The sequence below is a fragment of the Mobula birostris genome, chromosome 3 (genome assembly GCF_030028105.1).
Source record: "Mobula birostris isolate sMobBir1 chromosome 3, sMobBir1.hap1, whole genome shotgun sequence".
In the NCBI taxonomy this organism is placed as follows: domain Eukaryota; kingdom Metazoa; phylum Chordata; class Chondrichthyes; order Myliobatiformes; family Myliobatidae; genus Mobula; species Mobula birostris.
The window spans coordinates 217,333,801-217,350,322 of NC_092372.1; the positions used below are offsets into that span (position 1 = coordinate 217,333,801).

General features: G+C 43.8%; 1 protein-coding gene across 4 annotated transcripts in view; it reads right to left on the minus strand.

Annotated features, from left to right (window-relative positions):
• Positions 1-16,522, minus strand: part of scn5lab (sodium channel, voltage gated, type V-like, alpha b) — a 480,040-nt gene that overhangs the window by 279,117 nt on the left and 184,401 nt on the right. For all 4 annotated transcript variants that reach the window (XM_072254130.1, XM_072254129.1, XM_072254125.1 and 1 more), the window contains exons 7-8: positions 13,987-14,078; positions 4,550-4,786 (exon numbers count right to left, since the gene is read on the minus strand). In XM_072254130.1, coding sequence (XP_072110231.1) covers positions 4,550-4,786; positions 13,987-14,078 — 329 coding nt within the window. The remainder of the gene's footprint in view (positions 1-4,549; positions 4,787-13,986; positions 14,079-16,522) is intronic.

Consider the following 16,522-nt stretch of genomic DNA (forward strand, 5'->3'; position numbering starts at 1 on the left):
TCTCAGGGTGCTCTTCTGCACACCACTGTTCTAACACATGGTTATTTGAGTTACTGTCACCTTACCCTCAGCTTGAACCAGCCTGCCTATTCTCCTCTAACCTCTCTCGTTAACAAGCTGTTTTTGCCCCCTCACTGGATGGTTTTGGTTTCTTGCACCATTCTCTAGAGACTGTTCTGCGTGAAAATCCCAGCAGATCAGCTGTTTCTGAGATGCACCCTGTCTGGCACCAACAGTCTGATATTTGCTTTGAACAACAACTGAACCTCTTGACCATGTCTACATGCTTTTATGCAGAGTTGTTGCCATATGATTGGCTGATTAGATATTTGCATTAAGAAGCAGGTATACAAGTGTATCTAAGAAACCTGTGTACTGAGTGTATATCCTAACCTAGCCTTAGACAGCCTTCCTCACCTTCCATAACACCCATCTTTTAAAGTCATCTACAAACTTATTTAATCATTCTTCTTACATTCACATTCAAGTTATTGCTACATACAGTGACAGTCCTAACACCAATCCCTACAGTACACCATTAGTCACAGACTTCCAGTCAAAAAAACACCCTCCCACCACTAACCCCTGCTTCCTCTCGCCAAGAAAACTTTAGATTCAAGTAGCTTGCCTGGTGCATTAATCTTCTGGACCAGGCTATTATCACAGATATAGAAGGCCTTTGGAGCACAAACCACAAGGTAGGGGCAGTGTATTGGACATGTTACAGAAATAGTAATCCCAATGTCCAGGGGCAGGAGATTAAATCCAATCAGCACAGTTGTGCAATTCAATTTATTGGTAATTAAGCAATGTAGAATTTTTAAAAAAACAACCATCTTTGTTTGACAGTAGATGCAAAAGCCCAAAAACAAGTACCAGCAGTTCAAGGACAGCTCCTAGCTCCACTGTGATAAGACTATTGAACAGTCTCCTCATATGATAAAATAGACACAATCTACGTCATCGTGGCCTTTCACATTATTGTCTACCTGCACTGCACTCTCTCCAGAACCGTAACACCTTATGCTGCATTCTGTTACTGTGTTCTCTTGTACTACCTCAATGACCTGTTGAAATGAAATGAGGAGGCAGGCAATGTTTCTCCACTGTACTTTTACTTATTGCCCGTTACGCCAGCTGGCGTTTAGGGTACCGATGAATGTCCTTCATCTGTCTGTCCTTGGCCATACTGTTGCACACAGACATAGAAAGATTCTTCATTGCTGTTTTTGTAACAGTTTTTGTCTGTTGGCTCTGAGCTGAACCCACAAACCTGAACAATCTTTGAACCACTCTTTTAGTCTGGCCTCTACCCTTTGACCTGTTTGGCCAGAGTGACCCTCCTAAGAGCCTTGATTCCAGCCGGCATAGATCTCTGGGTCATTGAGGTACGCAAGCCTCCAAACCATGACAAGGCTGTGGTCCTCTTGGAGGTGTACTTTTGTACATGTGACAATAGTGGGGCATCACGGTAACGCAGTGATTAACGTGATGTTATTACAGCTCACGACATTCCGGAGTACAGAGTTCAATTCCGGCACCGCCCATAAGGAGTTGTTACATTCTCCCCATGTGAACAACGTGGGTTTCCTCCGGGTGCTCCGGTTTCCCCCCACATTCCAAAGATATACAGGCTAGCAGGTCATTGGAAATTGAAGGGTCTGTTTCATGCTGTATGTCCAAATAAAATAAATGGCAATCAGATTTACCAATTTACCTTAAATGTGACTGTGAATCTACTGGAGTTTCTAAATATGCATCTGATTCACCAATGCCCCAAGGCTCGACACAGGACTCCAGCCTCATAGCGAGGTTAGTGATCCCTGAGCCCTCTGTAACGGCCAAGCAAAGCGATTAACCTCAGGAAGTCATTGCCACTGTTGAGGGAACCACTCACCACTACCTCTCAATGGCAACCATGAACATTAGTCTTGCCAGTGGTACCCGTTTTACAGAAGGGAATTTTAAAAAGAGTCACCTATCTGCTTGGTTACTGTGCGACAGGCAAGCCCTTTGTAAATATGAGATTTTATTTCAAGCAAGCATTCTGTTTGTTCAGCAATCCAAACATTTGGATGAGGTAATTAGAGAGTCATTGAGTCATACAGCACAGAGACAGGCCCTTCGGCCCATTCGTCCATGCTGACTATTTGCCCAGCTACACCAATCTCTTTTGCCAGCATTAGGGCACTATCCCTCTACGCCAGGAGCCCCCAGGCTTTTCTATGCCATGGACCACTACCATTAACCGAGGGGTCCATGGACCCAGGTTGGGAACTCCTGTTCTATGCTTTGCCCGTCTAAATGTCTCTTAAACAGAGTGATTGTAACTACTTCCTCTGGAAGCAAGTTCCAGATATTAACCTCTTGTTTGTGTAAAAAAATCTTCCCCTCAAATCTCCTTCCTTTCACCTCAAACCTGTCCCCTGGACAAAAGCCCTCTTGCTTCTCGTATCACGGGGAAAAGATTTTAACTCTCTTTTTATACAAGAGTCTATTCAACTGACTACAATGTCACAACAATACACTGCCAGGACTACATAAACCTGTCTATTAAGAATTTCAAATTAAAACACATTTATCACTGCCCACAACAGACCTGAAGGGCCAAGATTTCGACTCTTCCCCAATCTCACAACACTGCTGATAATTGTGCCTTTTCCCACGTTATTTTGTGTCGGTCACACTCACTCAGCATCCCCGTAAAGTCCCTCTACACCTTCATCCCACCGACACACCCAACGAGTTCTGAGGACCTGGAACTCAGAGCCTGCCCCATTTACTGAGGAACGCTGCATCAGGATGCTGGGATCAGAATCAGTGAGCGACTTCAAGGTCCAAAGTGAGCCACGCGCAGAGAAAACGCAGAGAACTCAGCAGGTCAGGAAGCACCTCAGGAGGGGAATAAAACAATCGGCTTTTCGGGCCGAGACCCTTCATCGGGACTGGAAAGGAGGCGGGGGAAGCCAGAATAAGAAGGTGGGGGGAGGGGGGTATGTGCAGGCTTATAGGTGAGAACAGGTGAGGGGGAAGGTAGGTGGGCAGGGTAGAGGAAAAGGAAACCACCTCTCCTCCCGTCCCCCAACCTCATGACCTGCTCATCACCTCCTCTGCTTACCCTCCTCAGAATCAAGATCAGGTTTAATATCACTGGCAGACGTCGTGAAATTTGTTGTTATGTGGCAGCAGTACATTGTAATACATAATAAAAGATTAAATAACAGTGAGTTAAAAATTAGTGCAAAAAGAGAAAAAAGTGATGAGATAGAGTTGGTAGTGTTCATGTGTTCAATGTCCATTTAAAAATCTGATGGCAGAGCGAAGAAGCTACTCCTGAATTATTGAGTGTGTGCCTTCAGGCTCCTGTACCTGCTTCCTGATGGCAGCTTTCTCGTCCTTCTCACTGTCCTCTATTATCGGATTCCTTCTTCTTCAGCCACATACCACCTATAACATTTCCTCCCTCCTTCCCAGTCCTGACAGAGGGTCTCAGCATGAAACGTCGACTGTCTATTTCCCTCCACAGATGCTGCCTGACCTGCCGAGTTTCTCCTGCATTTTGTTTGCCTTGCTCAAGATTTCCAGTATCTGCAGAATCTCAGGTTAGAATGTTTCCTGGGCTTCAGGGGAATGAAGGAGCGGCTCTAAAATAAACCAAAGACTTTGGGTCAGAATACTTTGCAGGGCCACAGGAAGAGAGAGCATGGGAGCGGGAGGGTAACATCCATCATTAAGGTTGCTTGATCCAGGACGGGGTGGAGATATGTCTCTACCAAAGGAGGTGTAAGGTGCTCCTTCTCTCCGCTAGCCAGCAGGTCACCCTTGGGCGAGGTGTAGCACCTGCTTAGCCCCCGATCAGGGTCACGTGAAGCCACGGGGGCAGGTGGTGGATGGTCGTATGAGCAGCCGGTGTTTATCACAAGTCCTGGTTATGTGACCACTGACACCAGGCAGACAAACTCTGAAGAGTATTGATAATGGTTGGGGTCACCCGTCTTTTGAAGACACTGATCAGAAGAAGGCAATGGCAAACAACTTCTGCAGAAAAATTTGCCAGGAACAATCATGGTCACGGAAAGGAACATGAGTGCCCATGTCACACATAATGAACGAACAAATCCACAAATCTCATTACTACCACCAGGGAGGAGGTACAAGAGCCTCCAAGGAGGTAGAAGATGCACAATCGTTTTTGGAACAGCTCCTTCCCTTCTGCCATTAGATCTCTGAATGGTCCTTGAACCTGTGAACGCTACCTCACTATTTCACTTTTTTTTTTGCACTGTTTGCTTATATTTTGCTTCTTGTTGTAACCTAAAATTATTCTTATGTCTTGTACTGTACTACTGCCACAGAACAACAAATTTCATGACATAGGTCAATAATAATAAACCCGATTCTACCTCTGATTTCACTAGTGGTTGCTCAGAAAAGAGCTGGCATGGACTCGACAGACTGAATGGCTTTTTCCACGCTATTACAACTCCCTGGCTTTCAGATTCCACGTATAGTCCCTGATCTTTGTAAGACGATGTGATGTCAGGCTTACCTTTCTTGTCAATGAACTCTTCAAACGTCTCATTCCAAGGCCAAGTGTAGTTGCCCGTTTCGTTCAGCGTGGTCCCGTTGAAGATCCGCCAGTCTCGCACACACTTCTGTCGCAGGTTCCCCATGAAGAGCTGGAGGCCAATAAGGGCAAAGACGCTGAGGCAAAACACTGTCAGAATCATGACGTCCGCAAGCTTCTTCACTGACTGTATCAATGCACCCACAATGGTTTTTAAACCTGCGAGGAAATAGAAAGCATGGCTTATTGGAGAGAATGCAGTCTCTGTTATCATGAGATTGGCTAAACATGAAATAATGGATAAGAATGCCTGTCCAATCTCTCCCCATGATGAAGGGCTCCAATCCAGGCTACGACCTAGTCAAACTTCTTCCTGTAGTGTGCCCTCTACCACGTCCTCAGGCAGCTCGACCCAGCTGCCCACCAGCCTCTGAATGGAAAAGGTTGCCCCTCATATCCCTTTAAAAAGATTTCCTTTCCCTTCTCACCTTAAACATATATATATCCATATATCCTGGCAAAATCTCAGATGGAGACAAGAGGGCGTACAGGAATGAAATATACCAGCTAGTGGAGTGGTGTCACAGCAACAACCTGGCATTCAACGTCAGCAAGACCAAAGAGCGGATTGTGGACTTCAGAAAGGGTAAGATGAAGGAACATGAACTGATCTTCATAGAGGGATCAGAAGTGGAGAGAGTGAGCGAGTGAGCAGATTCAAGGTCCTGGGGGGATGGGTTGCTATCTCTGAGAATCTAACTTGGTCCCATCATAATGATGCAGCTATAAAAAAAGGCAAATCTGTAGCTATATTCCATTAGGGATTTGAGGAGATTAGGCATGTCACCTAAAACACTTGAAAACTTCTATAGATGTACCGTGGAGAGAATTCTGACAGGCAGCATCACTGTCTGGTATGGGGTGAAGAAAGCTACAGAAAGTTGTAAAATTAGCCAGCTCCATCATGGATACTAGCCTCTGCAGTATCCAAGACACCTTCAAGAAGTGGTGCCTCAGAAAGGCGGTATCCATCATTAAGGACCCCCAGCACCCAGGACATGCCCTCTTCTCACTGTTACCATCAGGTAGGAGGTTCAGAAGCCTGAAGGCACACACTCAGCAATTCAGGAACAGCTTCTTCCCCTTTGCCATCCGATTCCTAAATGGATGTTAAATCCTTTAACGCTACCTCACTTTTTGAATCTATGTTATCTCTGTTGCACTATTTTTAATTCAACTATTTAATATACATATATATACCTACTGTAATGGATTTATTTAAATTTTTTCTATATTTACAAAATTTTCTATATTTTCTATATCTATAATGAACTGCTGCCACTAAGTTAACAAATTTTACGACATATGCCGGTGATATTAAACCTGATTCTGATTCTACTTTTAGAGTCCCCCTTCCCTGTGAAATAGACTGTGGCCATCTACTTATCTATGCCCCTCATGATTTCATAATCCTCTCAGCTTCCTATATTCCAGAGAAAAGACTCAGTAAGACCACAGGACACAGGAGCAGAATTAGGACATTTGGCCAATTGAATCTGCTCTGCCACTTCATCTTGGCTGATTTATTATCCCTCTCAACCCCATTCTCCTGCCTTCTTCCCATAACTTTTGACGTCCTGATTAATCAAGAAACTATGAAGCTCTGCTTTAAATATACTCAACTGTGGCAATGAATTCCACAGATTCACCTCCTCTCTGTTTTATATAGGACATCCCTCTATTGTGAGGCTGTGCCTTCTGGTCCCAGAATCCCCCACTAAAGGAAACACCCTCTCCATGTCAATTCTGTCTAGGCCTTTCAATATTCAATGGGTTTCAATGAGAACCCTCTTCATTCTTTTGAATTCCAGCAAGTGTGGGCCCAGAGCAATCAAACACTCATACGTTAACCCTTTCATTCCCGGGGCCATTATCGTGAACCACCTCTGGACCCTCTCCAACATCAGCACCTCCTTTCTTAGGGAAGGGGTTAAAGTCTCTCCTTACAAGCCAAAACCTCCAGCCGGGGAAACACCCTCGTGAGTCCTTCCTGCACTTTTCCCAGCTTGATGACATTTTTCCTATAACCCAGGCAACCTGCACTACACGCAGGATTCCAAGTGTAGCCTCACCAGCATCACACATGGCATTGTTGTATAAATTCATATAAATTACCAGAGGAGCTGAAGCTGGATGGAAACCAACTGTCCCATTTGGCTCAAGAAAAGCTGTCACATAAAAGTTTCAAGAGATCCTAGTAAGGGTGAGTCACCCTCAACTTATGGCAGGAGGACCCAGAACCAAAACAAAGGGTTGTAATTTTAAAATGTCAAATTCAAAATAAATTTATTATCAAAACATGATTCATTTTCTTGCAGGTGTTTATTGGAAAATACTTACTTTATTTATTTAGCGGTACAGCGCGTAACAGTCCCTTCCGATCCACCGAGCCGGGACGCCTAGCAATCCACCGATTTAACCCTAACCTAATCACAAGACAATTTACGATGACCAGTTAACCCTCTAGCTGGTATGTCTTTAGACTATTTGGGAGGAAACCAGAGCACACGGAGGAATTCTGTGCACACATGGGAAGGCGTACACGCTTCCTTACAGGGGACACCGGAATTGAATTCTGAACTCCACCACCCCAAGCTGTAAGTGTCCTCCTATCTTAAACCTGCAGTATGTCCCTGATTTCCCATCCCTGGGGAAGAAACACAAAAGATTCTGCAGATGCTGGAAATCTCGAGCAACACACACAAAATGCTGGAGAAACTCAGCAAGTCAGGCAGCATCTATGGAGAGGAATAAACAGACGGCGTTTCGGGCTGAGACCCTTCATCAGGACTGGATGGGAAGGGGGAGGAAGCCAGATTAAGAAGGTGGGAAGAGAGGAAGGAGTACAAGCTGGCAGGTGAAAGGTGAAGTCACGTGCAGGGGAAGCTGGGTGTGGGTAGGGAGGGAGGGTTGAAGTGAGAAGATGGGAGGCAATAGGTTGAAAAGTTAAAGGGATGAAGAAGAAGGCATCTGATAGGAGAGGAGAGTGGACTATAAAAGAAAGGGAAGAAGGAGGTGCACCGGAGGGAAATGATGGGCAGGTGAGGTATAAGGGCTGTGCACATTCACCCTATCTATACCCCTCATGCCTTTATATACCTCAATAAGATCATCCCTCATTCTCCTACTCTTCATTAAATGAAGTCCCAACCTGCTCAATCTCGTCCCATAACTCAGTCTACATTGCACCCAATTCTCCATCCATATTGTTCTGGTTGCTATGGTGTCAAATGGTAACTTCACCACTGTCACCAAGAGCGGCTGAGAGCGAGTCAATGATTAACATAAAGATTAGCTTCACTTGTTGCATGTACATTGATACATACAGTGAAGTGTGTTGCTTACATGAAATCAAATTTCACGCGTGTGCCACACTTCCAGCGCCAACACAGCATGCGCACAGCTCACTAAACCTAACCGTACACCTTTGGAATATGAGAGGAAACCGAGGCACCTGGAGGAGACCCACGTGGTCACGGGGAGAACGTACAAACTCCTTACAGACAGCGATGGGAATCGCTAACCACTACGCTACCGTGAATGCCAGCGTATCCATCACGTTTCTGCCTTCAAATGTAGAATCAGGTTCACTATCACCAATATACAGCGTGGCTTTTGTTGTTTTACAGCAGCAGGACAGTGCAGTACATTAAAAAACCATAAGTTCCAATAAGGAATATATAAAATTAAGTAAATTAAATGTAAATAAATTAAATTAAATGAGCACTGCAGAAAGAGAGCAAAAACAGAGAGAGGTAGTATTCATGGGTTAGTTCACAGTCCGTTCAGAAACCTGATGACGGAGGGGAAGAAACATTGAGTGTGTGTCTTCAGGCTCCTGGTACCTCCTCTCTGATGGTTGTAATGAAGAAGGCAGTGTCTGTTCATGCTGAAGTAGGCTACCATGGGAGCTGGGAGCTAATGACAACCAACAGTTTCATTTGTCTCCATAAAAATTGTCAAACTGTTTATTGTCCCCAGAAGACACATAGGTTTTGCAAACCACCCTCAGCCACAAAATGGAGCTGGAAGGGAGACAGAAATGTCAGCAAAAGTACTTGAAGAAATGTTTATTTTAGATTAAAGGTGGAGCTGGAAGTACTGTTTCACCCATCAAGGATACCTAGATGGTTAATGTTTCAAGAAAGAACTTCCATCACAACTGATATCTTTACCCAGTTTCTCTCCCCACAGATGCTGCCTGACCTATCTTATTCTGCTTTCGACACACAATAAACCTGGACAGAACCAGGATTCAAAATTCAAGATTGTTTAACGTCATTTCCAGTACACAGGTGTAAAGGAGAATGGAATAACTGTTTCCCCCGGAACTGAGGCCGCACAAAAAACACTAAGATAAAGAAGACAAAATAATTCAAAAACCACAATAAATAAATATAAATGCATAAGTCAGCTTATATACATAGATTGAGTGCATGTCTATTATGTGACGCTAGGACAAAAGTGTCTGTACACAAGGTGACCGACAGGAAGTGACAAAGTAGTTGTGGTTGGGGGCATGGACCAGTTGTGCATCCTGACTACTTGAGGTTTGTTGGTTTGGAAGCCCTACATCCAGTTGCATAGACTTTTATTTAGACTGAGGAGTTTGTTCACTGAGGCCTGTGGGATAATAGTGTTGAAAGCCAAACAGAAATCCACAAACATAAATTGACGTAAACTAGCAATTTGCTGGAAGAACTCTGCAGGCTGAGCAGCATCCGTGGAATAGAATGAATTAATTGGAATTGGAATTGGATTTGATTTATTTATTTAGTGGCATACAGTGTGCAGTTGGCCCTTCAAGCTACACTGCCCAGCAATTCCCAAATTTTAATCCTAGCCTAATCAAGGAACAATTTACAATGATCAATTAATTTACCAACCAGTACATCTTTGGACTGTGGGAGGAAACCAGAGCACCCAGAGGAAACCCATGAGTTCACGGAGAAAACGTACAAACTCCTTACAGACAGCGACAGGAGAACAACCCAGCTCACTGATACCGTAAAGTGTTGTGCTAACCACTAGGCAACAGTTCTATTGGATCAGTTTAGTGGAATTGGAAAAGGAATTGGTTTATTGGAATTGGAATTGGTATTGGTTTATTTGAATTGGGGAATTGAATTGGAATTCAATTTGGTTTACTAGAATTGGAATTGGATTATTGGAACTATAATTGGTTTATTCAGATTGGAATTGGAATTGAAATTGGTTAATTGGAGTTAGAATTGGTTTATTATTGTTATGTTATTCAGCCTAACTTAATGGTACTTTATGATTATTAGAAAGTGGAATTCCAATCCAACCCTTTCTAACCCAGGGTTACATCAAAATCCAGGGCAAATATGTATGCGAGTGTCGGTGCAGTCAACAATAGAGAATGTCCGTGGGATACAAAATAATTGCAAAGTAATTTATTTTAACATGAACTCTTGGCACTGGGAGAATGAGGTTAAAGGGGTGAATAATTTTGTTCCAACAACCCACAAACTGATCATCAGGACAAGAACTATAAAGCTCACTAAGGTTTTTATCTACGAGTTGCTCATACCAAACAAGAACACCCACCCATACCTTACCATGCAATTCTACCCCATAATTAATTACAAATGAGTCCACCTAAGAGTGGGCAGTCACCGTGCAAGGTACCAGACAATTAACACTATATATATCTCACACAATAGTGTCCAGAATCGGTGGAAAAGGTTACTTCTTCAATTATTCCTTCTCATTAAAAACATGAGCAAAAAGGAAAGAGAGGTTCATGTTGTGGTGGCCAGAATACGTATTAAGTCCGCCAATCTATTCTTCCCACAGCAATGTAATCATTCACCTCAAACCCTAAAGAACTCCCCTCTGGTCACCCCATTACAGGAAGACATTGGAGAGGGTGCAGATGATGTTTGCCTGGAATGAGGGGCACGTGGAGAGCTTAGGGGCAGCAGAGGCTGAGGGGAGACCTGAGAGAAGATTGCAAGAGACATAGAGTATAGACCTGGTATCTCTTTATTCCCAGAACTGAAATGTCTAGTACTGGAGGGCATGAGTTTTTAAGGCTTTGTTTTGACTGAACTTATTTGATAATGGTCTGTGTGCTGCTGGGGGTAAATTTGAAGGAGATGTGTGGGCCAAGTTTTATTACTTTACACAGGGAGCGGTGGGTACCTGGAACCTGCTGCAAAGTGATGGGAAATACAATACAGGTGTGTAAGAGGCTCTGAGGCTCGTGAAAGCTCAGAGAATGGAGGGGTATGGATACTAAACAAGTTAGGTGTTTAATTGGTTCGGCACAACAATGTGGACATCCCGCTCCATGCAGAACAGGAATGGAAATAAGGCATCCTCAATCCCCAAGCACCACCTAAGAAGGAGAAAAAGTCTGGAAACTAACAGGACAACGTGCCTTTCTCAAACAGGGATAACCAATTAAAAGAAACATACAACGTAACTCAATCTGAAACCTTATCAGTGCCAAAGCAAACGAATCAGCTCTGAAAGCTGTTGTGAATTTTACCACGGCTAAAGTCTTGTTTCACTGCCAGAACTGAACTGGCTTCTCAGTGCCCCTTCAACTGTTAGCAAAGGAATCAATTCTTAGATGTAAAATGATTCTGATTTATTTATTTATCACACGTACATCGAAAACATACACTGAATAAATGTTGTCTGTGTTAACAGGCAGCAAACCCACGGATGTGCTGCACCCACGTGTCACCACACCTTCTGGCGTCAACGTTGGTGTCAACACATCCAAAGTGTTCCTCAGAACAACAGAAGCAGCAGCAACAAGGTTCAAGGTTCAATGGTCAAAGTGAATTTATTATCAAAGTACATATATCTCACCATATACTACACTGATTCATTTTCTTGTGGGCATACTCAATAATCCAGTTACCATAATAGGATCAATGAAAGACCAAACCAATGGGGTGGACAGCCAGTGTGCAAAAGACAACAAACTTTGCAAATAGAAAAAGAAATTTTAAATATTGGTAATAATAATAATAATAAATAAGTACTGTGATAAATATTGAGAGCATGAGAGGAAGAGTCCTTGAAAGTGAGCCCATAGGTTGTGGGAATATTTCATTGATGATGTTGAATGAAGTTATCCCCTTTGGATCAGGAGCCTGATGGTTGAGGGGTAACAACTGTTCCTGAACCTGGTGGTGTGAGTCCTGATGCTCTTGTACCACCTTCCTGGTGACAGCAGTGGGAAGAGAGCACGATCTGTGTGGTGGGAGTCTCTGATGATGGATGCTGCTTTCCTACGACAGAACTCCGTGTAGACGTGTTCAATGGTGGGGAGGGCTTTACCTGTGATGGACTGGGCCATATTCACTACATTTTGTAGGAATTTCCATTCAAGGACATTGGTGTTTCCATACCAGGCTGTGATACAACCAGGGAAGGTTGAATAGGTTTGGACTTTATTCCTTGGAGGATTAGAGAATGAGGGGAGGTTTGATAGAGATCTACAAAATGATGAGGAGTATAGACAGGGTGAATGCAAGCAAGCTTTCTCCCCACAAATTGGGTGAGATGAGAACTAGAGGTCATAGGTTTAAGGCAGCGGTCCCCAACCACGTGCAAAGCATATGCTACTGGGCCGCGAGGAAACGATATGAGTCAGCTGCATCTTTCCTCATTCCCTGTCACGCACTGTTGAACTTGAACATAGGGTTGCCAATTGTCCCGTATTTGCCGGGACATCCCGTATATTGGGCTAAATTGATTTGTCCGGTATTTCCCCCACTAAGGTAGAGTGTTCCTATGAAACCTTTCGTGCCGAAATAGCGTAAAGCGAAGAAGCAATTACCATTAATTTATATGGGAAAAATTTTTGAGTGTTCCCAGACCCAAAAAATAACCTAACAAATCATGCCAAATAACACATAAAACCGAAAATAAATAACACTAACATATAATAGAAGCAGGAATGATATGATAAATACACAGACTATATAAAGCAGAAATAATGTATGTACAGTATGTCAGGAAGATGAAGGAAAACCGATCTGCGGGAGGAAAAATCAGCACGGACGCACATGCACACATCACATGCGCACGTCAGGCATGCGCACACAGGTGCCCACACAAGGCTTCATGGTCATGGTAGTCTTTCCTGGGGTAAAGTGTCCCGGGATTTGACTGCTACTTTTGTCCCTTATTTGGGAGTGAGAAAGTTGGCGACCCTAACTGTAAAAGACATGTTGAGGTAAGTTTAACCCTACTTGAACACCCACCGCCCCCGGTCAGCCAGTCTGCAAGAATATTGTCAATATTAAACCGGTCCGCGGTGAAAAAAAGGTTGGGAACCCCTGGGTTTAAGATGAAAGGTGAAATATTTAACATAAACCTGAGGGGGATCTTCTTCACTCAGAGGGTGGTGTGAGTGTGGAATGAACTGCCAGTGGAAATGGTAGATGTGAGTACAATTATATGGATAGGTATATGGATGAGACAGGTATGGAGGTAATGGCTCACGTGCCAGTTGAAAGGACTAGGCATAAGATCAGTTCAGCATAGGCTAGATGGGCCAAAGGGCCAGTTTCTGTGCTGTAGTAATTGCTTTTGAAGTTTTGTACTTCTTTCTTTCTGCAACTGTGTGACTGAGAATAGGTTACAGAGAAATAAGTGCAGGAATGGGAATGGTGGGATTACTCTGAGAGCTGGCATAAACTCAATGAGCCGAATGGCCTCCCTTTGCCTTATAGGAAAAATACTGAGAAAGAGAGTGACAAGATTCCCGTTTCATTTTCTCATCCTGAAATGGCACAGTAGCATAGTACTTAGTGTAAAGCTGTTACACCGCCAGCATAGGTGTTTAATTCCCACCACTGTCTGTAAGGAGTTTGTACGTTCATCCCATGACCGTGTGGATTTCCTCCGGGTGCTCCACATTCCAAACGCATTAAGGTTAGTAAGTGTGGGCATGCTATGTTGGTACTGGAAGCATGGCGACACTTGTGGGCTATCCAGCACATCCTCAGACTGTGTTGGCTGTTGTCACAAATGACACATTTCCCTGTATGGCAAATAAACATAATCTAATCTAAAATAACCTCATCTAATCTTGAGTAACAGCTTAATGTGGTCAATTGGAAAAAGTAATGACATAATTGAATATTTTTAAATCATTTTTGCTAACATCCCAAATGAGCAATTTTATTTCCCAAGTTGAATAAGGCTATTTATGAAAGTTCACACAATCATTAGTGTATAACCTGACTCTGCTCTGGCAGGACCCAGACATAACTGGGCTCCCGCAAAGCTCAGCCACACTCCTGTGACAAATGGAGTGGAAGAGGAAGGAGAGGGAGGACAGACAGCACTAACCTTGTGGGAATTCTTACCTGGGATAACGGAAATGGTTTTCAATGCCCTCAATACTCTGAACGTTCGGAGAGCGGAAACATTGCCGAGGTTTACGAACTCTGTTACATACCTGAAGAGTGAAAGCACAGTTATTTGGAACGGCAACACACACACACACACACACACACACACACACCTTCCAGCTTTACCCACTATCCACACTTGCCTTCAAACAGTAGGGACCCGTTTGATTCAGACTGTGCCACTCTTAAAGTTTCACTCATGCCTCCTGCCTCCCCCCTCCTTTACAACAGAAACAGGACCTCCTTTTGTCACTCATGCACCTCGTTGAATCCATCACCTCCCTGTGGTAATGAGCTCCTTATCCTCACCCCCTCTGTGTAAATGGTCAGCAAATTCAGAAATCAGAGTTCTAGTCCAGCATTCCCTCAAGATTAACTTGCAGCCTGAGTCAGTAGTAAAGAAGGCAAACATAATGTTAGTATTCATTCTGAGAGCTCCAGAATATAAAGGCATGGAGGTACTGCAGAGGTTTTGTAAAGCATTGGGCAGACCATATTTGGAATGCTCCCAGCTGCATTCCTGTCCTGAGGGCAAGACTTCCCTTCTTCAGCATGTCCTGGCTCATTTTGTTAACAGAGCCAATTCACCGATAAAACTCAAATGATTCACCTGTTACACAAACCAAGCTCTCAAGGAGGAGAAAGGAATGCCGATCTGCGTCCAGTATTGTCACCCGACCACCACAAGTCAGTTTAAAAGTCACATGAGTCCAGAAGGCAAAAAATAGATGGGCCATGCTTCATAAAAAAACGAAAAGTATTTAAATCTTAGGAAGCTAGAATCCAACAGAACCCTTGAGGATTCTAAAGAAGCCAGAAAAGAACTCAAGAAGGGAATTAGAGAAAGCCAAGCAGGGCCTTGAAAAGTCCTTGGCAAGTAGAATTTAGGTGAGTCGCAGGGCATTCTATACATACATCAGGAGCAAGAGGATAACTCAAGGATAAAAGGGGGAACCTTTGCTTGGATGCGGACGATGTGGGTGAGGTCGTTAATAAGTACTTTACATCAGTATTTACCGAGCAGAGGATGTGGAAGATCGGGAGATCAGTGTCGAGTGCATTGATATACTAGGGCATTTCAAGGTAAAGGAAGAAGATGTGTTGGGTCTCTTAAAGAATACTAAAGTGAATAAATCCCCAGGACCTGATGGGATATGCCCAGGTTATTGAGAGAGGCGAGAGAAGAGATTGCTCGGTCTTGTCCATTACCTTCATGTCCTCTTTAGCCATAGGCAAGGTCCTGGAGGACTGGCAAGTAGCTTACGTTATTCCATTGTTCCGGAATGGATAATCCTGGAAACTGTAGACCAGTGAGTCTCATGCCATGGGTAGGAAAGTTATTGGAGAGAATTCTTAGGGATAGGGTTTATGAGCATTTGGAAAACCGTGGCCTAATTAAGGAGAGCCAGCATGGCTTTGTGCAGAGCAAGTCATGCCTTGCTAACTTGATTGAGTATTTTGATGAGATGATGAGGCTGATTGATGAAGGTAGAGCTGTGGAGATTGGCTACATGGATTTTAATGAAGCGTTTGACGAGGATTCTCACAGAAGGCTCATCCAGAAGATTAAGAAGCATGGGATCCATGGTAAATTGGCTGTTTGGAATCAGAACTGGCTTTCCCATAGATGACAGAAGGTGGTGGTCAAAGGGACTTGCTCTAGCTGGAGGTCTATGATATGTGGTATTCTGCAGGGATGTGTGCTGGGACCTCTGCTGTTTGTGATGTATATAAATGACCTGGATGAAAATGTAGATGGGTGGGTGAATAAGTTTGCAGTTGATATGAAGTTTGATGGTGTTGTGGATAGTGTGGAAAACTGGCAAAGAATACAACGGGTTATAGGTCAGTTGCAGACATAGGAGCAGAATTAGAATTGGCCCATCGGGTACTCTCCGCCATTCAGTCATGGCTGATCCCCTCCTCAGCCACACTCCTTGGTCTTCTCCCCATAACCTTTGATGCCGTGTCCAATCAAGAACCTACAAGGGTTTTCCCTAAATACATCCAACGAAGAAATGGGTGAAGAAATGGCAGATGGAGTTTAACCCGGACAAATGTGAAGTGTTGCACCTTGACGTGTCAAAAACGAAGAGACAGTACACTATTAAAGGCAAGACCCTTACCAGCGTTGATGAACAGAGAGACTTTGCAGTCCAAGTTCATAGCTCCCCGAAAGTGGCTACAGAGGTTGATCGGGTGGTTGAGAAGGCTTATGGCATGCTTGCACTTATTAGTCAAGGCATTGAGTTCAAAAGTCAAAAAGCTTTACAAAACTCTAGTTAGGTGTAACACTTCACATCGGGAGTAATGCATACAATTCTGGTCACTCCGTTATAGGAAGGACGTCAAGGCTTTGCAGAGGGTCCAGAAGAGGTTTACCATGATGTGACCTGGATTAGAGGGCATGTATTATAACAAGAGTTTGGACAAACTTGAGTTGTTTTCTCTGGAGTGGCTGAGGCTGAGCTGGGGGGAGATCTGATGGAGG